The sequence below is a fragment of the Crocodylus siamensis genome, chromosome 5 (genome assembly GCF_052110815.1).
Source record: "Crocodylus siamensis isolate JL-2025a chromosome 5, ASM5211081v1, whole genome shotgun sequence".
Lineage (NCBI taxonomy): Eukaryota > Metazoa > Chordata > Crocodylia > Crocodylidae > Crocodylus > Crocodylus siamensis.
In genome coordinates, this window is record NC_143399.1 from 202624865 (window position 1) to 202650858 (window position 25994).

Here is a 25994-nt window from a genome sequence, read left to right on the forward strand (position 1 = left end):
CCAAATTTGCTATCCCTACATTTCTACATCCCTGCTATCCCTACATCCCATCCCCAAATTTGCTTTCCCTACATCCCTACATCCCTGCTATCCCTACATCCCATCCCCAAATTTGCTTTCCCTACATCCTTACACCCCTGCTATCCCTACATCTCATCCCCAGATTTTCTGTTCCTGCATCCCTACATCCTTGCTAGATTCCTACATCCCGCCCCCAAATTTGCTATCCTTACATTCCTGCATCCTTGCTATCCCTATATCCCATGCCCAAATTTGCTATCCATTCCTGCTAGCCCTACAGCCTATCCTCAAATTTGCTATCCCTACATCCCATCCCCAAGTTTTGCCCTTCAGGTGGGATAAACCCCATACCCCTGGAGTATCTTGGCCTTCACAGTGCCGGAAATAGGAGCTGGGGAGTCTATGGCTTTGCTGTGCTTTTTTTTCTATGTAATCAGAAGAATGCTTTCTCCGTACCAAGAAAGCAGGCAATGCAGCTCAGCAAATAAACTTATCTTAAGGGCCCTCTGGGGAGAATGCTGATCATTTATTCTTGGAAAATATGCTGAGGACGGTATGCGAATAGCACTTCGCAGTACTTGACCTGCGTAATTCGAAACAACAGGGGTGAATATTTTTCTCGGGGCATCACATTTGAAAATACCTCCTACTTAGTTTGTCTTAAAGGCTTTTCTCATTTCTGGGTATTTCTAGGAAACACTTTTGTGACTGTCCAACTAACTCTGAGGTATGGAGGTTTGCATTGTCCCCCCAAGGTCACAAGAGGTGGCTGTGGCAGACACAGCAATGACATCCCGAACTAGAAGACTCTTGTCCCTCAGAAGGAGGGAGGATAAAACAGGGAAAGGGATGAAGATCCCCTTAGAGGCAGGGATCGTCTGTCTACTACATCCTTCTTCTGGTCGGTGGTGAAATGTCTCCAGAAAAGCGCCGCAGCCTCTGCTCAGAGGAGAGCACAACATTTCATGGGAACCACTTACACTTAAAATGTGCAGAAGAAAGCCAAAGTCTGTATTCACACTTGTGTCTCTTTTGGGGTGGGAGGGTCAGGTTTTCAGAGGAACTGAGCAGCCAATAGGCCCCTATGATCCAGTGCAATAAGCATTTTGGGGAGGGAAAAAAAGTGGGGGAGCCATCCTGGGCTTTCTGAACCCACTGGAGACAAGAGGTTGAAGAAGGGTCCCCAACTCTTGTTGCTTTAATGGTCATTAAATATGCTTGAAATAGCTTTTTTTGAATTAGGCCCTTACTAACCTCAGCAGGTCACAAGTTTCTTATAACCTCCAGACATGACTTTCTTTTCTGGCTCTGTGAAAGCATCCATTTCCTCATGAGCAGGCCAGGTGTGAGACAGGTATGTGTTTCTTCCTTCCTGCTGCAAATGCAAATGGAAACTTGTATCCCGAGTGCCCATAAGACGAAGAAGAAGAAATAAAATTCCAAAGCAGACGGGTTAAAATGAATGCATTTTTTTTTTAAATTTTCATTATAAAGTTAACACGGCTATCAAACTTAACTGGTAACAAAAAAACCCCAAAACAAAACAGTGACTAGATGTCGCTAGTGTGTGGTCAGTAGAAAATAAGGGAGAAGACAATGAGGTCACAAGCACCACCGCTCAGCCACAACACTGTCCCGAGGAGTTATTTCTGCAAATATATACTCTTGCTAATATATACATTTATTCATAAAATAAATAATCATAAAAAAAAATCAGACTTAACAAAAAAAAAAAAGAAAAAAAGAAGGTGACACTCCTACTTTGTACAATAGCTTTGGAATTTCAGGTTTTATAATATGTGCATCCTGTACAAGGGAGCGGAGGGGTGGAAGGGATGAAGGACTACGGGGCGATGTAGCATGGGTCGGGGTGGTAGAGGCAGGGCAGGAGGTGTGTGAAGGGGAGAGGGTGCTGGGTGCATGAGCCCCCCGCCACCGGTGAAGGCATTGAAATGACTGATTGACATGCTTGCTCTGGACTGCAGGGCTGTGCCGGCTGTGAGGTGGTGTCTCGGGCCTTCGGCACAGCTGGCAGGCTTGCCGGATCCTCCAAAGCAAAGAGAGGGCTCCCTCGAGGAGCTACGGGCGCTCATGGGATGCAAGCAGGGCAGGAAGGGTTGATCGGGCTCCGTGCAGAAGGGGACATCGAGGCTAAAGGTTGGATCGCAAGCCCATTGTGGGGGTGAGAGAGCTCAGCAGCCGGGAGTATAGGGTTGGCTTATGACCTCGACGAGCTTGGCAATGGGGTGTAGGGTCACGGTTTTGGGAAGGGCGTCCTCACAATGGGAGGGTTTGGGAGCCTACGTTGGAAAGAATCGGGCCTCTTATGCTTTGTTGGTGCTGGCGACATCAGGTCCATGCTGGGAAGGGATCTTGCCCCCCCCCCCGTGAAGTCCAGAGCATTGTAGGACCCCGTTCTAGCCTTTGCCTGTAGCAGTCACGCCCTGGGTCTGTTTTGGTGAAGAGGGCTGAGCGATGAGAAATAAATAAATACTAATAAATAAAGGAGAAGCAACCTGGAAAATGATAAAGGAGATCTGGGAAAGCTTCCTAGCCTGTCTCTGCACCCATGTATGGCTAAGAAAGGCTTCCCTCCAATCCGGGGGCCTCCATGAGCCACACCGGGAGGAGGGCCGGCCTAGAAAGAGGGAGCAAAAGCCAAGTGGAAAAAGATTCTCGTAACCCTTGCAACCAGGGAGATCTGCCTGCCTGGATTAGATTCATAAAGCATCAGGATTTTGCTCAGAAGTAGGTTGGGTCTTCTCCATTATTGTCATGTGGTCAGGACAAGAATAGCAGAGATGTGTATCATGCGCACAGACAACGCATCGTAGGTTTGCTAGCCCATCCATCATGTAGACCCAAAGAAGTGTTTGCAAGGACTAGGCCCACACTGTGTTGCCTCTTGCATCAGTACAAATTTGGAGTCATCAAGCTGATGTCAATGGAGTTGGTCGAGTGTTACAGCCCATATACAGGGTCCCATTGTAAGAGCCCATTGGCTGATTCCCAAAGATACAAAAAAGAGTTAGGAACGTAGTTCCTGCTGAGGCAGGTGGGTCTAGTCCACCTGCCTCCCATGTGTCTTTGCAAACCTCCCCAGTCAAGTCTTACAATGAGAACGGCCATTATCCCTTGCCATACGCATGAGGAAACCGAGGCAAAAGGAAATGGGTGTGGACTTATCTAAGGTCCCACCGTGAGTCGGCATCAGCGTCAGAAGGTAAGACCACGGAAGATGGGGGCTTCAGCCAGGTGCAGTGTCTTGTGCCCTGTGATGGACAAATGAGGTCCAGCTCAGACTCTTGCCCAGGATGCAAAACCATCAGTAGCTCTTGCTGGAGGGTAGGAGAGAGGGAGGAAGGCCATGGGACCGGGTGCGGCCATAGGGGCCTGAGCTGTGGCAGGAGATGCAATCAGAGCCTGGGGAAAGCAAACCAAATGGCCCTGGTGCCCAGGAGGAGAAGGAAGACCTCAGAGAGATGGGCTCCAGCACTGTCATCTGAGCTACCATTTTGCAGCTGGCCTGGAGAGATCTGGCAGATGGAGGAAACATGACGTACAGCCTTTCTACCACCCCACGCAACCTCCCTCCTCTCCTCACAACATCTTATTCCTCCCTCTCACCAAATTTCTCCCAGGGGGTAGATGTCCAGCTATATACACTACAAGGCAGATCCTGCTCCCCATTTCCCTGCAGACATCACTATCTGAGGAGCATCTTCTGCTTGGTCGCGTCTGAAGGAAATGCTCATGGCAGATGAGGACGGGATGTTCTTTTCTTATCATTTGCCACCAAAGATTATGCTGTGCTGCAATGGCTGGTGTCCTTGTCCCTGGTATAGTCTCACTATATGGCTTTTTACATGCTAGGTTTACTAGCTGTCTTTCTTCTCAGACATGTAGTTAGGGCATCCAGAGACACCTACGGTTGCACAGAAGACTGGATCCTCGAGGCAGGTGAGTGCCCATGACTCCCAGGAGGTTTATGCCATGGCTCTCCACTGTGCATTATCCAGGAGCTTTGCCACCCAACTCGACCTTGTCAGCTCATTAATGGGCAGCCCTAGAAGGCTGCTTTCCTGTAGATGGATTAGCCACTGGAAAGGGACACTGCAAACATCTACACCCAATTGAGAAGCCTATAATAGTCAGTCTTTTCTTGGGGTTGGGTCCTGACTGTCAAAGTCGAGATGCAAAGCCCATTGTGGAAGGGTACTGTGATACCCGAAAGCTTGCCTCTGTCTATACCAGACATACCGCTGGGCTGGTAAAAAATATCCCAAGTACTCCTGCTTCTCACAAAACCCATTGAAGTAAGTGGGCAGGTTCCCATTGGCTTTAATAAGCTTTGGAGCAGACCCACTGAACCCAGCATGGCACAGCCCTATTAAAAGCCTTCACCTCCTGCTCAGGTGCCTCGGACATGAATGAGTAGAAAACATCACACAATCACCCCCTTTTTTCCCCTATTTTCTTTCAATTCTATTCTCATTAAAAAAAAAAAAAGGCTTCAAAAAAAATCCCTCTATGTCTTTCATAGAAAGAAACTCCATCAGGTCAAACTCATCCCTGGTATAACTCCAGGGGCTGCGATGGAGCTGGGCCAGGGTTGAACAGGACTCACTGTGTCTGTCTGTATAGCTCTAGTAAACCTTGGATCGATAGCAGCATTATAGAGAAAAAAAAGGATTCTGTATTTTTTTTTCTTTCTCATGGGTGTTTTTGTTACATAGGTGTTTCCTGGACTGATCTACTCTTCCCCTGTTATTGGCACACAGACCTTTGTGGTACCAATCTTTTGCATCCAGGACACATTTGGTTACATGCACAAGACAAGGGGACCGTACTGTGTTTAATTAAGGTTGCGCTGGACAGTTCACATCTGTCACCAGTGGGAGGTGAATGATGCCGGGTCTTCTGTCTTTGGCGCGTGCTCCTTACCGAATAAATAAAGGTGGAAAGGAAAGGCGACGTAAATGGGAATATTGTTTAAGGGGATGCGTCTTCTTAGCACTCCAACTGCTCTCCAGACAGTTTCTCTCCTTGGGGCAGATAGAGGCCATAGATTACATTTTCCAAAAAGCCGCCTCTGATACGCAGTACTTTGGCATTTGGAAACCCAACAAAAAAGGTGCCTTAATCTGGATTCCTCAAATCAATGGCTACTTTGGAAAATGAAGCCCCAAATGACTTGGCTAAGGTCATAGGTTGGATCAATTTTAGGGCTAGCATTAGACCTTGAGAATACCTCGCTCCCAGGCCTATGCTTACATGGCCTCTCTCTCCTCCTCCTCCCCGTAGGCGTGGAGACTCAGAGACGGGGCTACACCCTCCAAATGCATTTGGGTCCATTAAAAGAAGATGTGGGTGTTTTTTCATCGAATTTCATGGGAGATAATTGGCCCTGCTCCCCTTTTTAGCAATGCTAGAATGGGAGATGAATGAGTCCATCATAAAAATGAAGACGTTGAAAAATTACACATGGCCCTAGATTCAGATCCGTTGACCTGCATGGATGGGCCCAAGCGCTGGGATGCTTGAACCCAGGACTGGTTGATGTAGCTTGAGGTTCATCTCCATGGCAGCTACTTTCCTTGACCTGCCTGCCATGACCTAAGCTTTTCTCTGCACTTCCTAAGCTTAAAGCAACTACTCATATTGGGCTTGATTCTGATCTGCCCTAGACCACTGCAAGTTAGGAAAAAGATTGCTAAAGTCACGAGGGTGCTGGGGTAGTGACGTGAGACCATAATCAGGCCTTCAAGCTCTTCCAGGGTACGCCCAGCATCTTGAACACTAGTTTTGCGAGTCCCCTGAGCAGGACCAGATGCCTCGCTGTAAAGTATAATGGCTAAATTCTCTGCTGGTATCACCCCACAGAAGTCAATGGAAATAGACTTAGCAGCAAATTTGAGCTATCATTATCTACGTTCGTTAACTATATACACCCGTGTCCTGTGCTACTTAGGGTCTCGTACAGTTCTTTGCAGTGCAGCGGTCGAGCTCTTTCTAGAAGAGCATTCAGGTTCGTGACTAATATCTTCTCCATGTGAGTCCTACCACTGAATCGTGATCTTCAACAATTGCCTTCATTTCTCCATACCCGCCCTTTTCCAGCTTAAGAAACCTGACACATGAATTTCTAAAATACTTGGGTGTTATCTTTTTTAAAGCAAGCGCTTGAATAGCTGTAACCTCGACTATTTCTCTCAGCAACAGCTTCATTCTCTACTTTTTTTTCTTTTGCTCGCTTTCTCCTTGCCTAAGCAGAAGTCACCCTAGCATGTGGGGCACCTGGAGAGAACTGGCTCCATCATTTAACTCCAAGGCACAGTCCTGAGCTGCTCCAACCTAAGAGTTATCCCAGGGGATGCCGTGACTCAAATGCATCCCCTTTGAGGCACCGCTCCAACTCGACTTTGTTCTGCTGGGGTTAGGCTCTGCTCCTTGCCTCTCCTGAACGCTGCCTGCTCATCTGCTCTCATTTCAGAGAATAAGCAGATAAGGGAAAGAGGAATGAGTGGTATTTCTTCCCTAGGCAAGTTGGTAGTCACAAGCTGGCCCATAGGCTAGCTGCAGCTGTCCCTGCAGTCCATGGAAAGAGTCCGAAGAGCTCTATAAAATCCCCGTTTCTCGAGGGTGAAAATAAAAATAGTGGTCTATTTCTCATTATGGAAGCCCAAGGTGAAGGGAAGAGGAGGAAGGAGACAAAGGAGGTAAGAGAGAACCACACCTTGACTCTGTGCCTGATTGACCAGTCGCTCAGAGCAATGTATGCCAGGCGTAACTCAAATATGGTTGATTTACACTGCTAGGAAGCCCGGCATGGATGAGTGGAGATGCAGGCCTAAGAACCCATCGCTCCAAGCGAAGCCCTGATTACTCTACAGCAAGCTAGATGTTACTGTAAACGGGTGACCCTAATAAGTACAGCAGCTTGAAACCTGCACGGGAAGGGAGTCACAGAACCAATATAGCAATAGGAGAAAGGCGGCAGCTTTGCACAGATGGCACAGATCTAAACTCTGCTCCCGGTCTGGGCTGGTTCAGTTCCCAGGGTTTGATCCGGCCTGGGACAGAGACGGGTACCGAATGCCAGAACTGCATCTGGATGCAAACTGAGCCAGAGTCTGATGCTGTTCCAAGTTGGAGGTTTGGTTCAGGGCCGTGTCTAGGTAGCAGATGACAAATAGTCCTTCAGAACCGTATTCCCGACAGGCTTCTGCTCTAAGGACTGCAATGAGTGAGCTCGATGGAGAAGATGAAATGAACTAAGTGCACTTTCACTTTCCAGCGGCAATTACGTTGTGTTTTAAGCAGAAGGGGAGGGGAAAACTTTCCCCATTTTTCCCTTTATCACGATGGTCTGGGACACAAGAAGTCTTGATCGCCCGGATCACCGCCAGCGAAGGCTCTACCTCCAGAGGCCTGCGGTGCCCGGCGTGGTTCATTGGGAGCCTTCTTGCTGCATTGCTATGTCACATCCAGCTTCAACAGCCCGCGGCTGGGACGCTGTCTCTGTGCGAGTTGGGGGAGAAAAGAGCAGTTTCAGTCCCAGTGGCCATGCACATCCTACGTCCTCTTCGTGACCCACTCCAGGCACCGAGGGTTTATACACTGCGCATGTGTGCGTATCGCATCCTATAGCACGTGCAATACAGGAGTGTCAGTGGGCCCTCTGTAGATGTCCATCCGTAGGCTTGCTCTCGCTCTGCAGAAGCACTATATGCGTCGCTTCATGCTATGGCGTATCTGGCAGAAGCCGCTATGTTAAAAAGTCCTTGCTAATAGCTGGTCCGTGCTATAGCGCTGAGGAATGGTTGCAGACTTCTCCTGTTCCCAGGAGAAGGGGGATTTTTTTAATTAATGAATGAACCCTTTTTAAATTTTTCTTTGCCATTCGTTTTATACACAGCATCTTGGCATTGGGGATTTCTAATATAGCCTCTCCCCTGGTTAGGAAAAGGCGGTATTTAGGAAAATGCAAGTCTTTCAAAGGGCACTTGATACCATGAGTTGCTCCTGGAAAAGGGAAGGGAGAAGCAGACTCACGTTCTTGCTAATGATCTTCTTCCCAGTTCCATGCTGTTGGCTAGTTAAAGAAATCACAGTCTCCTACAGGAGGGATAATCTGGGCACAACCTTTTTGTTACCTGCAGGTAGATCTTGGGAAAGCCAAGAAGTCATTAGACCTATTCTATCCAACCAGTTTTAGCCTTTTTATTCTTTTAATATAAAAAAGTAGCTCTCTCTCACATACGCAACCTCGAAGATGTAGGCTCTAGTCTGTTCCTCCACAGGGAGCCTGCAGAGAGACGTCCTGCTTTATTTGCACGTGTGGACATCATAGACTCGTATGCATTCCTGACAACGGACATAGCAACACCAGTGGAAGATACAGTGGCACTTCTCTTTCCTTTTCTCAGTCCTTGTGTTGTGTCCGCGGCCGCAGCACAACAGGTCGCATCCATCTATCCCGTGGGAGGTGACGTTGCAGATCCGATCGCGGGTCCCAAAGGAGCCGGTCTCAGGGTTTGGCTCGCAAAAGTTCGGTGAGTTCTCATAGTAAACCAGGTCTTTCTCAGTTGGGGCCTTGAAAAAGTTGTATTTGGGCCTCAGCGTCTCCACCCAGCCACGGGATTCCCGGTGCTTCTCCACGACCATTTCGGAAGCGCTGTCGTACTTGTCCTTGAGATAGTCACCGATGACCCTGAAGTCTGGTTGGGACCACCAGCATGTCTTCACTTCACAGCTGCCCGACAGCCCGTGACATTTGCACTTGAGATGCATGAGTTCAATAATAGACTGGAAAGAAAAGTGGGGGAAAAAAGGAAGAGGGAAACTATTATGACACTGTTATTTCTCCAACATTTCTCATCCTAAAGAGTCCCAGGGAGTGAGATAGATCCGTAAGCTGCTGTGAAATAAAGCTGCATTAATGTAGCTCAAGGGCGGGCAATTGTTTTGGGCAGAGGGCCGCTTACTGAGTTTTGGCAGGCCATCGAGGGCTGCATGACAGGCAGCCGGGGGCAGATAAATATTAATTTTCTAAATTTTTTAGGGGCCCCGCGGGCCGCGTAGAATGGTCTGACGGGCTGCATCAGGCCCCCAGGCTGCATTTTGCCCACCCCAATGTAGCTACATCACATATAGAAGCCTTATGCATCTAGCTCAATCATGTGTCATTTCATCCCATGTCAAACCTTGCAGAAAAGCCAAGTTCTCCCGATAAATAAAGCGGTTTCGCTGCTGGATGAAGTCACTCCTGTATAGGAGTGTGGAAACATCCCCAGAGCTGCATTTGCTCCAAATGTTCCCTTCGCCCAGGAGTGTAGGCAGCAGTTTAGTTGCTTGTCATACATCTGCTGGGGCGTTACTAATGGCTTTGGTAGCAAGGGAACTTACAGAGACTTTTCTGCAAGAACTTGAGAGTCTGATGCGCCACCTGCCCACAGAGTTGCTGGATTTTCCCCTTCCTATGAATGGCTTTTTAATAGTGGTCAGTCAAAACGGCCAAGAAATTGGGACAGGACATAAAGAAGTATTTGTTTGTTGTCTGAAGCCATGGAGAAAATGCTGCGGTAGAACGTACTGTGAATATCAAACCTGGGATTTGGTTAAGGTGCCCACAATAACACTCCTTTTCTTTCCAGAAAGAGAGGCTCAAGTCAAGGAAGGGTATCACCAACTGAATCATCAGCTATTTCCTGCTGCACCCTTTGGGTTTTCTCTGAGGGTTTTCAGGGATGCTGAGCAGGTCAAACCTTGATGGCTGAGAGCACAACCACAGCGCTGCCTACGTTTTCTCACCAGCCTCATAATAGTGAGCATTTTCTTTAAAATCACATCTCCCAGTCAAGGGAAATGGTGCAAATCTCAGCTTTTGTTAAGGGGAAAAAAAAAAAGTCTAGCTCTCGCCTTCCTGGTTGCAAAAGATTCAGAAACCAGAAGATAAAAGGGACCCAAATTGGCACTGATATTTTTTAAAGCAATATCTTTTTCTGAGTTTTAAACCAATCTTTTGATTTGATTGTAGTTCCTGATTTTTGAATCCTTCAAGCTGGGATTGCTCCATCTGTAGGGGGACCGAGCTATGAGATGGAAAGGGTGAAAATTCATCCTTGGTTGATACGATAGCCGTGGCCATACCTTTCAATGAGAGTCCTGCCGCCTTTATCTATGGATGAGGTCGGTCCACAGATTTCAAAGGCGCTTAGGCGAGAGACAGCCTTATGCAACCGTACTCAATAAGCTGCGTTTCAGACGGATCAGCAAATTTCTGGGTGCATGAACAGACTAGCTCCAGTCTGCGTCTAAAAGCTATGCCATGAATCAGCACCTATAGTGCGTGATCAATGTTTTCCAGGTGGTTTTTCTTTGTGATTGAGGTAGCATCACTCACTGCTAAGGAGGTTGTAATTAGCTCCGAGAGAACCACAAAGTGTCTGCTTTATATAATAATGCTGTTCTTAATCAAAGCTTTTGGTCTGGAGGCTGGATTTGAATTCTTATGGGAACTGGCTTGAAACATCTCCGGCGGCTCGTTTTTAGCTGGAAATACTCAAACATCGAGACTAGGTGCACTCACCAAATGAGTGTTGGTGTGATGAGAATGGGAAGAATAAGCTGTTTATGGAACAAAAGGATTTAGCTGCCAAGGTGTGGTATCTGCTATGCACCCTATGATATTTGTGAAGGGCCTAAAACCAGTAGAGAGTCTCAACGTTAGACTGGGAATGCAAACAGGCCCTACAGCAAGTCTGAATGGTACCTATGGAGCTCTACACAATATTTTTCCATTGAGGCTCATTAGAAGGCAAAATGCACCTTTTCATCCTACCCAGCTCTAGTCTTTATTCCTATAGCCCGTTACCATTGGAAGTGCTGGGTAACTCATGGCACCCGTGTTATTCTGGCCAGCTTTATAGCCATGTAAATATTTCTTTCTTCCTCCTCTGCTAGTTTCATAGATTTCATAGATTTCATAGACTTTAACCTCGGAAGATCATCGAGTCCAGCCCCACGTCCCAGGGACAGGAAGTCCGCTTGTAATCCCCAATGAGGAATTATGCTTCTCCGTGAAATGAGGACCCCCCGCCCCTGAAGTTTTGGCCTGTCCTTGATGGGGATCCCATAGACTGGTGGAAATCCATGATGACGTCATAGTTTATTCACGTGTGCAGTCATACGTGTTTCTACATACATGAACAGGGTCTGCTCCCACTCCCATTGACATCAATGGCAACAAAGGAGTAGAAACAGGCTGATTTATTTTGATTCTGTTAGTCACTGGTACTTCTCTTCTATATAGGATATGCAATAAGGTCTTGTTTTGTGTGGGGAGGGATGCGGACGTGACTCCTGTAGAGGCTGCTGGGACGGCTGACTCTAAGCCAAGAATGCTTCCTAGACTGAGTCTCTTGGAATAGGCCAAATCTTAGAAAATGAGGGTTGAAGGGACCTCAAGAGGTCACATCTAGTCCAACTCCCTGCTCAAGGCAGGACCAGCCCCAGCTACATCATCCCAGCCAAGGCTTTGTTGAGTCAGGTCTTAAAAACCTCCAAGGATGTGGAGACTTCTCTAGATAACCTGTTCCAGGGCTTCACCACCCTCTTAGTGAGAAATATGTTCCTAATATCTAACTTAACTTTCCCTTGCTGCAACTTGAACCCAGAAAGGCCGCAGTGTAATCTGGCAGTGGCATGGTTGGTAATGAGCTGTTTTCCCTTTGGGGAATCAGTGCTAACCACCATCACTGGGAGCAAATGTAGGTCTACTGGGGCCTGGAGAGACACAGAAAAGCCTCTGTGAGCACAGAGACAGTCTTGGGGCCATGGATTTTTTATCCTGAGTTTGGGTGCTTCCTTCAGAGCCCGGGAGGTTAACACCTAGAGGCTGAGATCCAGACTCTAATCTACCTCTTAATCATCTAAGTGTATTTAGGTACCTAAGTGCAATCCTATCCCACCTTGCTTGAGTCCCAGAAAAAGCACTTAAGAGGCAGGGCAGGTGAGTGCTCCTCCTCTTTGCTGCTTTTTGTGACATAATCCGAAGGCTCAAATGATGGCATGCTGTGTCAGATAGGGGTCACACTTAGGCACCGCGTACATGGCCAAAAGGTGGACTACAACCTGGCCTTAAAGCTCTGAGCTACAACAGGATGTTGGCACCGTGACACTCGGCATCGCAGCCCTCGACTGTTGGGCCCCTGATCCCTGCAGCACAAGGCAGGCAGTGAGTGGTGTCCGAGGCTCCCTACACAACGCAGGGGGGAGAATTAGGGACCTTGGGGTTAGACACACACAAAAAACAACCTGCTGAAACCAGCAGGCAGGAAATGCTAAGGTGTCTTGAATCCTTTGGGGGCTTCTTTCTAACACAGAATGGGGGTTGCCCCATCTTTCCAAACACAGCCAGAAGAGGCAATGCTGCCTCCCCCCCATTATACACTCACTAGGGGGTATATAAGACCTATCTTCAACTCCAAGCTTGCCTTGAGGGGATCTAAAACCATGTCTTGGATCTCCTAGGAGGGTGGCTTTGATCTCCCCAAGCAGAGGAGGGCCTTCATGATGGGTGTCCTACACCCTGGGTGGGGGCAGCCCTGCCTGCTCCTCCTTGTGCCTGCCTTGGGCTTGTGGGCATACTCTGAGGGTATCTACTCGATCGGGCTTGGTAAGGTGGCTGGTGGAGCCATGTCTTGACCTGTAGATCCTGATCGAGCTTAGGTACGAGAGAGGTGCCTGCCAGGAGCGAGGCACTTCTAGGCAGCTGAGCTTTAGTCACCTGAGGAAGTTAAGCATGGAAAACAGAGGCGCCTACAGGTTGTGGGTGCCTTCAGGGCTAGACAGGACTGTGAAGGGGGTTTCCCTGGCTGCAGTTTTGAATGTAGATGCCCAACTTTCACCTAAGCCCATCTTTAGGCCCTTGGTTCCTTTGGTGGATCTTAACCTCTGTCTCCATGCTATGGCGAACCCATCTGCCCTGTGGACAGGCAGCGATGGGGTCCCATCACTCCCATGCACTGGGCAACGTGTTATCCTTGGGAGCTGTACCCCCGGATTTATTAGTGAAACCAAATCTCCTACAGTGCTGAGCCCAGGCATGCACTGGAGTTTCCTCCCACCATCTGTAAGGGTTTTAAGAGGCTACGAAATGCCCTTTGGGGTTGCAATAAATGAAAAGCGAATGGCCTTACAGTTCTCCCAGCTTCGTTGTTGTGTCTGTTCATGGCTGACCGAGCGTCTGGCCTGTTCTCCCGGGCGTCCGCGAACTCCCGAGACACCATGCTTCCAAACTCCACGTCCTCGCTGCAACCTCCCCATTTCCAGCCTTCACCGGGGGGCCCTTTGTGGCGGGTGTCGCAGCCACAGATGGTGGCTGAGCCCTCAGCACAGGACCGGGTCACGGCGAAGGCCACGCCAGCGGAGGCGATGGCGTGGACGAAGGCCGACTCCCTGGTAGCTGTGGAGGAGAGAAGCAGGGAAGGATCTGTCACTCAGACGGGGATGTGACTAGCCTTTCCCAACACAGGAAAGCCTCCTTCTGCCTGTAGTGCTACTCTTAGGAGGTCCTGTAGCAGGCAAGAGGCATTTCCGGCACTAGAAGACACCGTGGGCAAGAGCTAGATTGAATTCAAAGCCCTTATTTAGGCTTCACCCAGTGAATTTAAGATTTGGCCGTAGCAACATAAAAAGCCACAGGGAGCTCTGTCCTTGTCTGGGTGCCGATATCCAGCATGGATTCAGGTACACACGGGCTGGGCCCTGATGTCCTCCGCTCGGGAAGGGGACAACTCCTTCTGCTGCCATGCTCTGCAATTTTTGGGTGCAACCCAAGCCAGATAAACCACACACTTTTCAGATCCTTGTTACTGGTGATGGCTGGGAAAAAGTCCTGGTCCACAGGCACTCCAGCACTCTTTTTTCCTGCTCCTGGAAACCAAGGGCTGCTCTCCTCAGCCATCCTAAATCCACATCTTCCTGCCAACTTGCCCGAGTCACAAGGATGCTCCAGCCATTACATCGCATCTTATGTGTCTCTTATATGTTTGCCTAAATGCGTGCCCAGCCCCTGTGCCGGAAGCTGGGACCGGGGGGAGTTTTCTGCCTCCTCTTCGGCTGGGAATGCAAAGGGAACCACTTCTAACTCTGGGCCGGGCCAACTCTAAAGAGTTCATGAGCATGAAGCACAGTCCCTACCTCTCACCCTTTAGGCTTTTTAGCAAAAATTAGAGCTGGCTGGGGAATGAGCCACTTTCTAGGCGACTCATTCACTTTCCAGGTGGCAAAATTTGTTTCCATTCCACATGGGGAGGAAAATGAAACTTTTTTGAACTTTCTGGTGGAAAAGAACTGTATGAAATACATACATACACACACACACACACACACACATATATACACACATACATACATACATACATATATATGTATACACATACATACATATATACGTATATACATACATACATACATATATATACACATACATACACATATATATACACATACATATATATGTATATGTATGTATGTGTGTGTGTGTGTGTGTGTGTGTGTGTGTGTGTGTTTAGTTTCTCATCTGGGTCTTTCTGTCTGAAAATGCCTGAAAGGTCCTGAAGTGGCTCTCAAAAACAGCTTTGCTGAAACCGATACAACCCCGCAAAGTGGTCTGGCTTGGGACAGCATTTTTCCTTTTTGACGAAAGAAGCCTTTCATCATCAGAAGTGAGCAATGAAGAAGATAAAGGTGCTGGAATGCAAACCGCATGAGGAAGCTTGAGAGAATGAGGTGTGTTTAGTTCGGAGACGAGGAGATGAAGCGGGGACATGATAGCAGGCTTCCACGTTTTTGAAAGGCTGCCATAGAGAAGAGGAAGAATGACTGTTCTCTCCGGCCACGGACAGCAGGGCAGGAGGCAATGAGTTGAAATTGCAGCAAAGTGGTTTTAGATTATATCACAGAAAAAAAACTGCCTTACTGTATAAAACATAGGATGATAGGAAAAAAAATGCCTGGGGAAGCTGTGCAGTCTCATTCCTTGGAGATTTTCAAGAAGAGGCTGGATGGGCAGGTGTCTAGGATGGTTTATGCTCCATTTTTGGAGGGGGTTGGAGTAGGTGACCTGTAAAGTCCCTTCTGATCTATGATACCAGGGTCAAAATTGTTCCAGTGAGCTCTAACTGCAGCCAAAAGGAAAATATGGCAAGATCCCAATAAGGCGTACCCTTGAACCAATTGCCCTAGTGAGCTGTTTCTTTGTCTATGGCCTTCAAATCATTCAGATACACTTCGGGGGCACTCATACATCTTTGATAACCAGGATCCATAGAGATAATGGACCAGAATGACACAAGCTAGACCCATTGACTTCAACAAGCCTATGCCATACTGGCATCAGCTAATAATCTCTCCATAACTTTATTCCAGTCATTTCTGCACTGCATTTTTATGCATTTTATGCCCATTCTGGGCCCATTTTTTTTGCTCATAATGGGAATGTATCACTTACAACTCTAAGCTCTAGGAGGAGCAGGTTTAACAAGCTTAGTCAAACACCCAAATGTTCTCTGGATAAAAAACATTGCTAGGTGCTAGACGGCCTGCCCCATCTAGACTGAATGTTGGAGCCAGAAGCTGAGCTACCCTGCTTCCCTTTGGGAAAGCTACCAAGCTACAATAATATGCAAATGAAGGAAGATGCATGAAACTACAAGCAAAAGCTATGAGCAATGTCCTGGAACATAATTTCAGCGAGGTTAATAAGTCGTTCTCAGGGGTTGATCCAAACGAACGTCTCCAGAGCCTCAAGTGGGACTTTGGGGCACTATTTAGGTCCATCCTACCCAGTCTTCTGCAGTACACCGTGGCAGAGAGCGGATGATGAAAGGCAGGCTGACCAGGGCATGACCAGGTGTTTTTCCCCACCGCTGGTCCTCTCTCACTTGCCGCCTCCGGCATTTGAGGTCTAGGACATGTTGATTCAGAGGTTGCACCCCTCACTCCCAGGCTCAATAGCTACTGATGTGCCTTTCCTCCAAGAATTTATCCAAACCCTTTGTGAATCCAGCTAAATTCTCCGCTTCCACCACATCTGGTCTCAACAAGCCCCAAATCGTATTACGTGCTACATAGAAAAGGGCTTTCTTCTGTTCATTTTAAACTTGTTATTTACTAGTTTCATTTTGTGACTCCTAGTTCTTGAGTTGTGAGAGGCAGTAAATAATAAACCCCTATTTACGTTCTCTTCACCGCTTAGTGTTTTGTGAACTCTTACCATGTCTCCCACCGAGCATCTCGTTTCTAAACCTGAACAGACCTGGCCTCTTTGGTCTCTCCGCATATGGAAGCCCCTCCATAACACCAGTCATTCGTGTTGCCCTTCTCTTGACCTTCTCTAGCTCCCCTATGTCCTGCTGGAGGTGCAGGGACCAGAACTGGGCAGGGTGTTCAATGTTTGCGTGTATCATAGACTTATAAAGGGGCAGAATGACATTTTCTGTTGTGTTCACAAGTCCCTTCTTAATAATCCCTAGTATTTTCCCTGAGTTTTTGATGGCTGCTGAGCACTACGCTGACGTGTTTGGTGAACTGTCCATGGAGACTCCCAGCTCTCTTTCCTGTGTGGGGACTGTTAATGTAGAGCCCATCATAGCGCAGGTCTCTCTTGGGTTATTTTTGCCCCGGTGCATCACTTTACAAGGTCTATGTTGAATTTCCTCTCCTCTGCCCTTTCGTTTCCCTTTCACTTAATAGCACCGGGTCCTTCTGGGCAGTGGTGCTCCCAGTCTCTTCTGTAAGACGAAGCGTGGCTCTGAGTAGCTTAGAGGTTAAAGCAGCTACGTGGAGGAAGGGGGGGAAACGTGGGTTGGAGATCTAAATGTCACACAGCACTTCCCTGGGAAGATCCCAAAGGGCTTTGTTGCTTGCGTTGTGTGGGGACCACCCAGTCCCCTTGGAAATGCAGCCTTCTCTGGGGTGGAGCACAGTAAGTGTTTAACAGGAAGCATGAAAGGCATATGTGGTCCTGGAAACAGGGACCTGTGCTGCCAACTCCAGCTGAGTGCCTCAAACACCCATTATGGAATCAGGCTCCTCCTTGCTTGCTCTTTTTCTGCCCTGTTAAATCTGGATCTCTTTTCTGCACAATGACACAGATGCAGCAGGTTAAGTGGAGTGTCCCTCCCCAGCCTACCCCAGAGCCAGTGTGTAGGGCATGCTTCTGGGAAGTGGGAGATGTGCATTTGGACTTCCCAGGGCGGTTGGGATTGAACTCGGGCTTCCTACTTTCTGGGCAAGTGCTCCAACTAGGGTGTGCTATCGAAGGGGAGCAGCATCACCCTCTGCTCCCTTTGGCTTTGTTCTAGGGGAAAAAAACCCTTGTTCCTCCTGAAATTTTAGGGATCGTGGTTCTATGCGGGCCGGTTAGTCATGCTCTGAGAACAACCAGCGGATCAAGCCCCGTGCGTCAGCTTTTCTGGGGCACAGGGAAACCAAGTTCCCGCACGCTGACTGGCCTTAGGGCCTCCTCAGCCCTGTCCAAGCAAAAGCACCTCTGAACATAGGCAGAAGTAAAACTTTCAAGCACCAAGGGACCTTAAAGACACAACCTGCAGTGCCTATGGAGGTTAGGTGGCAGCTAGACAGGGGTCCCTAGCACCACAGCTTTGGACTCAGATATTTGAATTCCACCTAAGTTTCACCTGAGTTGCCAAATCCCTTCCTTATCGCCACCAGCCCTTACAGAAACTTCCACACTAGGTTTTTTATTGTTCTTAATAACTTCAGATCTGACACAGCGCTACTGCATCTCCAAAAGCAATCTTTAGGCTGTATATTTAGGGATCACTCCCACGCCTACACAATGCAGGCTTGCTTGGGGTGGAACACAGCCATGCTTAACAGCATGAAGCTGGAAGTAAATGGCACTATGTTCAGTTGTCACTACCAGGGATTTCAGGTAGGCAGAATGCAATCTGCAGTCTAGCTCAGGGCCCCAAGGCTAACAGTCCAACTCTGGAGAAGGCTGCCAGTTGATCTTTAAATGACAACAAATAATTAGGAATCAGGACTCACGCTAGAGGTGATCTCTTTTATTAGACCAGCTAGATTTTTGCAAAAAAACCCCCAAAATACCCCTTTAATTGCAAGCTTTCAGACACAAGCACCCTTCTTCAGGCATAGGAGAAAAGATTGCAAATGTTCTCCTGGGTAGAAATGAAAGTTCAAGAGAGTTGAAGGTGTGGTAATATCTCTTGTTTGGAACAGCTTGTTTTATATGAAGATTAGGCTCAGAGAAAAGAACAGGAGATTTGACCACACCTTCAACTCTCCTATGAAGTATGAACTTTCATTTCTACCCAGGAGAACTCATGCAATCTTTTCTCCAATGCCTGAAGAAGGGTGCTTGTGCCCGAAAGCTTGCAATTAAAGACACTGGTTTTTTGGGGTTTTTTGCAAAGATCTAGTCAGTCTAATAACAGAGATCACCTCTACCACGAGTTCTGATTCATTTTGCCTCTAGGCCAATACAGCTACAACCTGCATACCTAACAAATGATTAGGGCATTGGGATCACATCTTTCACCCCTAACATAAAGCTGGGCCACCAGGTTCAGTTGTGACGCAGATGGAAGAGCACCATCTAGTGAATCACTCCTGCAGCCAGGCTGAGGACGAGGTCCTTTCCCCAATTACTAAGCAGCCCTGACCCTGTAGAGCTGTGGAGATCTCACCAGGTCATAGCCCCAGGCAGCCTGGCTGCAGGAATGGAGAAGGAGTGGATAGAGATACAGATAAGCAGAAGGAAAGCATGCACTTGTAATGGAAATGAGGGGTTATTAAGGTGCCATATAAAAATGCAAGAGACTTTGCAGAGATAAGAGGAGAGTGCAATGTATTTGTCAGGGCGTCTCATTCCTCCCTGGGTGGTTCTGGAAACAGGCCACAGGCATCTCCTTATGACTTAAAGGGAGCTTCTGAGGAGTGTGATGGGAGCAGGAGGCTCCGGGGGCTGATCATTTCAACCACATTGTCCCAGGCAACGCAAGGTCACCGCGTGTCTGGCTCCAGCACATTAAGCTCGCATATGGCCTTTGATGACAGTCAAGATTTTAGAAGGGACAAGGTGGCTTTGGCCTGCTGAAATGCTTACATGCCCCCTCTTTAAGTGAGCTGATAGTCGGCAGGTGCACGCTCGTGCACTCTGAATATCATGCTCCTTCGAGCTGTTTCACCAGGGTACCTCTGCAACTGAAACTGCTAGTCGCTTGGCCGTCATTTGGTGACCTTCCCTCTCGCAGCGCTTTGTAGCTGCATATCCCTTCTCCCTGGCTCTGGACATACCTGAGTGTATCTTACTTGGTGTCAGAAACCTTGCAGGAAGTCAGAGGTGTGTGGGCCAGTGGGGGAAGCGATGCTATCAGCCCGGAGAACTGAGCAGTGGGGAGTCATGAGACTCGAGTTGTCGTTTCCTGACTTCCTACGTGAGTGTGGGCCAGGCGCTTCATTTCTCTGGGCCGCCGCTTCCTTATGCATAACGCCCTTATCTCACAGGAAGATTGCTTTGCTATCTGCACTGTCTGTGTCTTAGATAGAGGATGCAAAGTTACTCTTACAGTTCAGTGTTAATTGGTGGGGCAGGAAACTGGATGTTCCCTCCCGCCTTGTTTCATGGCATCTTCCCTGCCCTAGTACATACCTGACCATATCTGGAGCATATCAAGAGCCACAGACACGTGGGCTATTACGCTATGTGGGTACTGAAGCTATCGTTGCCTCATTTCTCCTGCACTCGTGGGACGACTCAAGGCTCTAGTGCCTGGGTGGAGGGAGGAATCGGCCTGCCGGCCTGATTTAGGTGCACCCTCTCCATAGAGATGTGGGTGTTCAGATGTCACCGGCGCTTAATGTTTCTCCTGGCAAAGTCTAGGCAGCTGGGCCTGCAGGCTTTGGCCACCTTATTATCGAATCACAGAAAATCGTAGAATCACAGAATCCTAGAAAACGAGGGCGGGAAGGGACCTCCGGAGGTCACGTCTGGCCCAACGCCCTGCTCAAAGCAGGACCAGCCTCAACTAGGAGGCTGATGACCATAGCCAAAATTTGTCTAGCTAGGTCTTAAACACCTCCAAGGATGGAGAGCCTGCAACTGCTCTGGGTACCCTGTTGCAGTGCTTTACTACCCTTCTAGTGAGAAAGACTTCCCTAATTCTCCCTATGTACCGTAGAGGGAGACTTGGCTTTAGTTTGAGGTTTTGGATTCTGCTTTGGGGGCCAGGTATCTAACCTGGAAGTTCCCATTTTCTGCTGGATCTTACCTGCAGCCTGATCCCTTGCCTAGCACAGGCCAGGCAGCGGTGGTGAGATACCTGGGGGCTACCGAGTGCCTCTGCTTAGTGACTTGGACACTGAAAATCTGGCCCTGAACTCTCTTCTGGAAGGCGTGTGCTTTCATCCAGCCCATGGCACTGGCCTCAACACAGGGGGGATGGTGAAATGCAGTCATTCGTGGGGAACAAGGAATCCATTCAGATGGCTTCTTCTCTATTTAAAGTCAATGAATCAATACATTTCAAGCAGGAGTTCTTCAAGACCCGTCTGAGGAAGGGAAATCTGGACCTGAAAACTTGCCCAACATGTCTCTCGGCCTTACAGTGAATCCAAGAAAAGATACCGCCAGGAAATCCTAACCTCTCTATCTAATAGCCTTTAGCTGAGACAAATCTAAGCAATCACAGATAGATCCAGGAGCATTCAGGCATCCAAAATGGGTCCTGGACTGCAGTGTAGGTGCCGGCATCTGGATCTGGAAAACCCCAGATTAATCCCAGAGGTGCCAGAACTCCCTGTTTGACATTACATTTCCCCAGGGGCTTAGCGCCGTACCTCTGGGCAGGCCCACAACTGGCCCAGCCTGGGCAGGGCTGAGCAGTGCCAGGCCAGGCTGCTTGGGACCCAGGAACTGGGTGCTCCGGGATCCGGGAGCTGCCCCCCCCACGCCCGACGCGCACCGCTGGGATCGGGCCCCACACCAAGCGCATGCATGGCTGCTGCTTTCTCTCAAGCCAAAGGGCTCCGAGGTGGTTCCTGCACGGTGCTTCATGTGAAATCCTCGGAGGTGAGCTGGCATTTTCCTGGAAATGCTGCAACCACTAGGCAAGCCTCTCTTGGGGTCTCTTTCCCTGGTTTAAGGCATCTCAAATTCCTTTCTGCCCGGCGATACGGTTTCCAAAAAAAGGGTAGAGCGTGTCCCTACCAACCCTCCCACCCCTAAAAGTGGCTGCAGGGTGGAGGTGAGGGCATTCTCATGGGAGATGTGGGTGTGAACCCCCTCGGGCATATAGGGGAAATGAGATTAGGTCTCCCATTTCCTGGGCAAGTGCTTTAACTGCAGGGTGAGGCTTGCCCGGTTCTTGGAAAGCACGACGCAGGCATCAATCTTCAGGGGAGGGTTGCAAACAGATCGAGACGCCTCCCCGCAGCGCTCGGTGCAGGCACCCAGGTCCCAGAGCGGCCCTCTGTGCTGAGCGCTTTTTGTTGGGGCACCTCTGCCTGTTCACCACATAAGGGTCTGGATCCCACTGTGGGCTGAAACAACGGGCATCACCCCCCATCAGGACTTTACTGGGTCCAGCCCGAGCTGCGTGACTGCAATGGGCCAGGGGCATCTCCCCCACCCCATGCCAGAAGATCTCCAGGGAGGCTGTTCCAGACCCATCCCTGGACCGGCTCACGAGCCCTTCGTGCATCTGAGAGCGAGCAGTGGGGATGAGCCTGGAGTCACACAATGGGCTCACACAATGTCACCTCCCCTCTCTGCCTTGATTTAGGGTCTTCAAGGATGAGCAGAGCCTATTGCATCCTATGGCAAGCAGTTGTGATGGCCGATAAGCCTCGACTTAAAACTTTGGCTCTTTATGTGTAGTCTGAAGGCGTCGAACTTCACCATCCATCCGTAAGATCTTGTTGTGCCTTTATCTGCTGGATGGCAGAGCCCTCTCCTCTCAGAAATTTCCCCACGCGGTTGCTTGCGGTCTGCGAGTAACACACCCTTCACCTTCGCTTGCATACGGTCATCAGATGGAGGCCCATCTGCCTTCCTCTATCAGACTTGCATTGGTCTGCAAGCTTTTTGCAGTGTGTCTTCACTGTTTTTCAAATGTAGACATGAGGACTGGATGCAGCGGCAGGGTCCTGAGGTGCTGGACAATGCTCAGAAAGACAAGAAAAGGAAAGTCCCTGCCCCAGATCAATCCCAGTACAGGTCTGGACAAGATGGGATGAGTGAAGGAGACAAACAACAGGAGAAGGAGTGAACAACAATGCAAGCAAATTAGCATACAATACACCCGTGTCTCAACTCACTGCATCCAGAGCTACCCGCTGTGGGCTGAGTTTGAACCTGTCGTCTAGGATTTATACAAATCTCTTGGCAGTAGAAGAGGAAGGACTGTCTGGTGGTTGAAGTGTTAGCTTTGTCATTTGAAGACCTGGAAACAGTTCTGTCCTCTACAACAGCTGTCCTGTGTGATAATCAGGGATCCTGGTTTTCTCTGATTAAAAAAAACAACAAAACCCCCAATTTTTGGTCACAAAAAGGTTTCCCCCAAATCCACCTTTTTCCATGATTAAAATGAAACACCGCTAATATAGCAATGGGCTGTATATGATGGTTTGGATAGGGGTGATCCTGCCTCAGGCAGGCGGTCGCACTAGATGACCGCTGGAGGTCCCTTTCTGCCCCACTTCTCTATGATATCTATAACAATAGTTGGACCCATGAGGAATTTGGTCCAGGCTAAAGCATCTTCACTTGCCTAGTAAAGGACTTGCTGCTTTCATCGTGCTGAGCACAACCACAGTCCGGTTACCAAAGAGGTAGAGGAGAGCATTTCACTAGGGAGGATGCTCAGGGCTCCACGTGTGAAAATCCCTGTTCGAGGGGAAGGGTTAACTACCACAGACTGTGAGGACAGCATCACATCCCACCTGTCTGGGTTTGTAGCTACATGAGCTAAGGATAATCGAAGCCCTTTGGCTGATGGCTGCAGGGCCCAGGAAGCTGACTGCCTCCCTCCTCCTCATGTACAGGGAGCAGTACGGCTCAGCTCTGCACGGAGCTCCTCTGGCCCTGATGGGCCCGTGCCTTCAAAACTCAACAGGGAAGTGCATAAATTGCCTGAACCTGAAAAGTATTTAGGTGCATGAAGGCAATTAGGTGCCTAAATGCCTTGTGGATAAGGTCTTCGTGCCCATACTAGAAACACTGATGGACTTGCTGTCTTTCCCTCCTGTTCAGCAGTAGGTCTCTGTTAAAATCATCTCTTCTGGAAGATATATGGGAGATAAAGCTCTCACAAACGATGGTGGTGGGTCATCTGCCATCCCTTTCCTCCTAAAGCCCCACAGAGCTGGAAGGGAGAGAGCAGGGCTTAGATAGGCTGGGACACACAAGCTGGGGTTACACCAAAGAGGAATTTAACTCAGCTGGCTTATTTAAAACACTTTGTGCCAAGTCCAGCTCTGCTTTAGACGTGTAAGTGGCATTTAGATGGCTAACTTCAGATGTGCAAGTGGTATTTTGCTTAGGAAGAAGGCAACCTGTTTTCCAGCCCCCCACAAGTGGATTTGAACCTGTATTACCATCAGCAAAGCTGGCTAACCACCAGACCATAAGTGCCCTGAGCAGGTACCCCTCCTACGGCTGGACGGCCGAGAGGGAAATAATGATGGGGTCAGCAGGTAAGAGATCTAGGTGGAGTACGGCTCCGTGAGATGGGCACTGCCCTACAAGAGAAGGTCTCTTGGGTTTTGGCCTCTGCTCCTGTGTTGTTTCTGCCTTGTGCATTTGAAGACCAGGAGAGAAGCTGGAGAGACTGCAGGGAGGCATAGCTGCTATCCCAGTGGGGTCGGGGCCAGAGTCCAGCATCACCCCCCTTCGAGGGAGCTGCTTGTGGAGGGGGAAGGAGGATCTAACTCCCATATCAGTGGCACCACTCGCTGCTCATACGAGGTGCATAAGTGCTACTTGCCTGCCTAAAGGAAAGCTAGATGTGGGCCCCGAGGCTGGAGGTGGGATTGCCACCAGGGTTACAATGAAGCGGGAAGTGAGAAAACAAGGCAATATTTTGTTTCCAACGTTTCCAGTATTTTCCCCGCAGGCAAAGTCTGCCTCGCTGACGCCCTGACACCTCCTCCTTACATGGGAACGACTTTTTGCTGCCCTCCAGCTCATGGAGATATCAGGCCGTGGATGCCAAGGGCTTCCCTGTCTCTTGCAGCCTTCTGGGATGGTATCCATGTGAGCTTGGTGCCGGGCCAACATTTAATCGCTCCGATTGCCAAGCTATCTGTCTCTGTGTCATCACAAATCCTTTTAACATGGTTCCTGCCTCCTCCCTGCCCCCAGGAAAAATATGTTCTGGGCTCAGAGACTTGACCCATAACCTGATTTATTGCTGTTTGGTCCAATGGCAAGAGCGTCCAAAGATCATCAAGGCTCATCATTTCTGTCCCCCGCATGCCTCGACCTTGAGTGCTACCAGGGCTCCTTGAAGGCAGAGGGTTGAATGGCAGCATGAAGACCAAGCTACCCCCTCTACTTCTAGGGGTCGGGGTGAAGAAGGCGGCATGGCCCCAACGTGGTGGATAAGTGGAAGTCTTGAGCTCTTGTGGGTTGCTCCAACCTCTCCAAGGATCCAGCTCTAGGTGCTATTCAACCGTCTCCTACTTACAAATCGTTTTGCTTCTGGGTCAAGACTGAACAGGTCCAGTCAGCCTGGTTCTCATTTGCATTTTGGCTGCCTGGTTTCCATACAGCCCCGTTTGCTATCCTGGAAACAAGACCTGAGCCCTTCTGTGCTGAGCTATTCCCATCGGGGGGTTTCTCAGCTGTCCCCCAGAAGAGGAAGAACAGCGATACTCCTGCACTGAGCTACGAGGCCCTTTCATTTCGGTTCAGCAAGGGAATGGCTGTGTGCTGTTAAAAAGCCTGATCTTGCTGAAGTTTTGCAAGCAAAACTGTCTTCCCGGAAGACCTCAAGGAAAACTCGCTGCCCCATATGCCCAGGCGCTGCTCCCCTGACTCCAGAAGGCTAATTCCTCTGCAGCGCCATTGTCCGGCAAAGCGCAGTCCCTGTCCAATGCTACAGACTAGGATTAAGTAGGAGGATCTAGTCCTTAGGTAACGAATGCCTCTCTGAGCAAATGCTCCCAAGTGGGGAGACTCCCATTCGAATAGCTGGGACTCCACAGCGACGTGGAGGTTCATCCCCTCCCTTGGGAAATCACCCCGATGAAATCCTGATCCGGCCCCCGGTGCGAGGAGAGTTTGGCGTGGTCATTTTTCTGTGGCCTGAAATCTTGCCTGAGAGATTTATCAGCCGATTCCCAAGCTGACTCACTCCCGGCATGAAGTGGTTCGTTGATGGGAAGGAAAGCCTGATTTCCAGAAGCCTGCTTGTAACTACAGCTTTACGTGCTGGGCTGGGCGTGAGACTGCATCCTGCTCGAGCGAGCGCCCTGTTTTGCAAACAGCCACGTCAACTGTAGACGGGAGCTGATTCCACACCCTACGGCCCTAGAGGCTTTTTTGAGGCTTTTTTTTTTTCCCTTTCCCCTTTTAAAAACCAGCCCCCTGCAAAGCGCACACAATCAGGGGGATATTAAGAACCAGCTAACCCAGCTTTCCCGTCTCTGAAACAGCTGGGCTTGGGTTCCCGTTGGGTTTTGGGCGAGTTCTTGTTTCCTCTGAACCCACGTGCTAGTAAGAACACATCCCCAGGAAGATGAAAGGACATGAAGAGACATTCAATTGCATAGGCAGCGATTCAGATTATTGGAGCAAAATGATTAAGTGGGCAGCTCATGCCAGGGAACATGAAGGGAACTGGGATAAGATGCAGTGCTGGAACGAGTGAGGGAGGATTAAGGGAGTTGACACGACATAGAAGGCCAAGTTCTTCCAA

At 49.1% G+C, this 25994-nt stretch overlaps 1 protein-coding gene across 1 annotated transcript in view; it reads right to left on the reverse strand.

Annotated features, from left to right (window-relative positions):
- Window positions 1–1474: 1474 nt before the first annotated feature.
- Window positions 1475–25994, reverse strand: part of WNT3A (Wnt family member 3A) — a 101064-nt gene continuing 76544 nt past the window's right edge. Inside the window, exons 3-4 of the mRNA XM_090047925.1 lie at window positions 13224–13489; window positions 1475–8829 (exon numbers count right to left, since the gene is read on the reverse strand). Coding sequence (XP_089904051.1) covers window positions 8350–8829; window positions 13224–13489 — 746 coding nt within the window. The 3' untranslated portion in view covers window positions 1475–8349. The remainder of the gene's footprint in view (window positions 8830–13223; window positions 13490–25994) is intronic.